At 42.0% G+C, this 2,361-nt stretch overlaps 1 protein-coding gene across 1 annotated transcript; it reads left to right on the plus strand.

Moving 5' to 3' along the window:
• Window positions 1-416: 416 nt before the first annotated feature.
• LOC104945105 (1,5-anhydro-D-fructose reductase-like) lies at window positions 417-1,158 on the plus strand (the record flags this gene model as incomplete). The annotated part of the gene is made up of 2 exons (XM_010770725.1): window positions 417-611; window positions 976-1,158. Coding segments are annotated over 2 exons (363 nt in total), but the record flags the coding sequence as incomplete, so codon positions are not given.
• Window positions 1,159-2,361: the final 1,203 nt, after the last annotated feature.

Consider the following 2,361-nt stretch of genomic DNA (forward strand, 5'->3'; position numbering starts at 1 on the left):
ATACAAAAACAACAATTTCTTAAAATTTAAATTCAAAATGTGAATGGCATTATATCCAAAACATATTTTTTGAGGAATAGCTGGAATATGAAATGATACAAAATGTAATTACAAACTTCAAGAAGACCACCTCACCGGGTCAAAAAATACCCACTTACAGTATATATCTATAAGGCAAATATGACTGCATGCTCTTATTTGGAAATCCACAAATGGCATCATCAACCGGGGTTTATGTGCTATACTGAAAATGCCAAGATGTGAAATTGCAACACGATCAACCTTGGTTTATTACGGGTTATAAAGATTGCACTGCATAATAGTGATACCAGCTAAGACTACATGCCCATAATTAATTCCTCATCATTTCTACTCATTAACTGATACAGGAAAACCACTGCCACACATATGAATGATTATCTGTCTCACCCTCTTGTCTCCAGTCAGACCCAGGGAAGGTCTGTGAGGCTGTAAAGGCGGCAATAGATGTGGGATACAGGCACATTGATGGTGCGTATGTCTACCAGAACGAAGGAGAAGTTGGGGATGGAATTTGTGCCATGATCGACAAAGGAGTGGTAAAGAGGGAGGATCTGTTCATCGTCAGTAAGGTAGGGCATTAATACAAAATACAGTATTGTTTTTTGTCCTGGTAGAGAAACATGTCATATTGTCTTATCATATAGCTGCCTCCATAGAAGCCAAGGAAAAACAAGCTTATCACAAACATAAAGGATTTATATTGCACTTACAGTAGAGGCTTTTTAATACTGTGAATAGGCCAATTTGCTCTAGGGCAGCTATACCCTTTTGATAATTAGGATCCTTTCTTCTTCTTCATCAGCTGGTCACAAGGATGACAAAGTTATAATACACCATGCCTAATTTGGGAAAACGCATGACGACATGTAAAATGTGTTAATAGGCCCAGTTTCCCCCCGTTTTACACTCCCCTCCAATATGTTGTATTCATAGTTGTGGTGCACCTCCCACCTCCCATCTCTGGTGAGGACAGCCTGTGAGAAGACGCTCTCTGACCTGAAGCTGGACTACCTGGACCTTTACCTCATGCATTTCCCTATGGGAGCCAAGGTATGGTGCTATAGTCCTGTCCTGGCTATACAGACAACAAGAGCAGGATAGGGTTCTGGTCCAGCTCAACCTCATAGCATATGTCTCATGTCTAAGATAGCTTGAGAGAGCTCAAGAGAAGAAAGGAAGAATTAGTTGGCATTTGAGAAATGAAGGCAAGACTTTAAATAATTCAGCTCAGGATAAAAAAAGTTACTAGTAGAAGATAAACTCAGGTGTTGGACAACTTTGCACACAAAACATCATTATCTTGAATCTTAAGGCTTCTGTAGAGGGCCAAATGGACGGTGGACTCTTAGGAGAATATTCCCAAAAGTCTTTTGGATAAGAATCACTGACTCCACTTTTAACAGGATACCTTAAAGGAGACCTATCATGCTATATTTGAATAATATATTGTAGGGCCATACAAGGTGTATTTATACGTTTTCTTTTTCAAAATACCAAACAGATCCTGCATTTTAGCCATGCCTCATTTCGCTCTACTTTCCTCTCCTCCACCCTGTCTTTGCATGGGCTGCAGCTGACCACGCCCCCCTGCAAAGGAGGGGGCCGAGTTACGAGCGTCATGTTACCATGCTGTTACCATGCTGTTACCATGCTGTTACAATGCTGTTACCATGCTGTTACCATGCTGTTACCATGCTGTTACCATGCCACGGCAACCTCTCATTCCCCTGATTGGTGGAGAGTTGGCCATATAGGCGGAGCTCCTCGTCACTGACGTCAGACTATTTTCAAATCTGGATCAGTATCAGATCCGTTGCAGCCCCGTTTTTCGAGATTTGGGTATGGAGGAAAAGAGAGAGGGTTGTGCTTTCTGACACTTGGTGAGTTCCCTGACACACCGGGGACACATATATAAGAGACGTACAAAAGTGCATTTTGCATGATAGGTCCCCTTTAAGGCATTAGTTTGCTTCATTAAAGGGTGTTAATGAATAAGTGTACTCCAGTGCCTTTTGTCCGCTTTAAGGTATTATTAAGGTAGGGTTAATGTTGCTCTCAAAGTGCACCAGATTGATGCTTTTAACTTCAATATTTAAAAAAAAATAAAATCCTGGGGGAGTATGCCCCCGGACCTCCCTAGAGGAGGCGGTGACCCCCCTAAAGGATGTTCGGTCCACCCCCCACTCATAAAAAAGAGCCCTGCACCCCAACAACTCCTTGGATAAGCCCCGGAGCTCCTACAATCCTAAATCCGCCACTGTACCCAATGTTGTTTTTCCTCCTGTATTTTTCCCATTTTTTTGCATGGAACATTGATTT

Source organism: Notothenia coriiceps, unplaced genomic scaffold (assembly GCF_000735185.1).
Source record: "Notothenia coriiceps isolate Sejong01 unplaced genomic scaffold, NC01 NC01_scaffold00009162, whole genome shotgun sequence".
Lineage (NCBI taxonomy): Eukaryota > Metazoa > Chordata > Actinopteri > Perciformes > Nototheniidae > Notothenia > Notothenia coriiceps.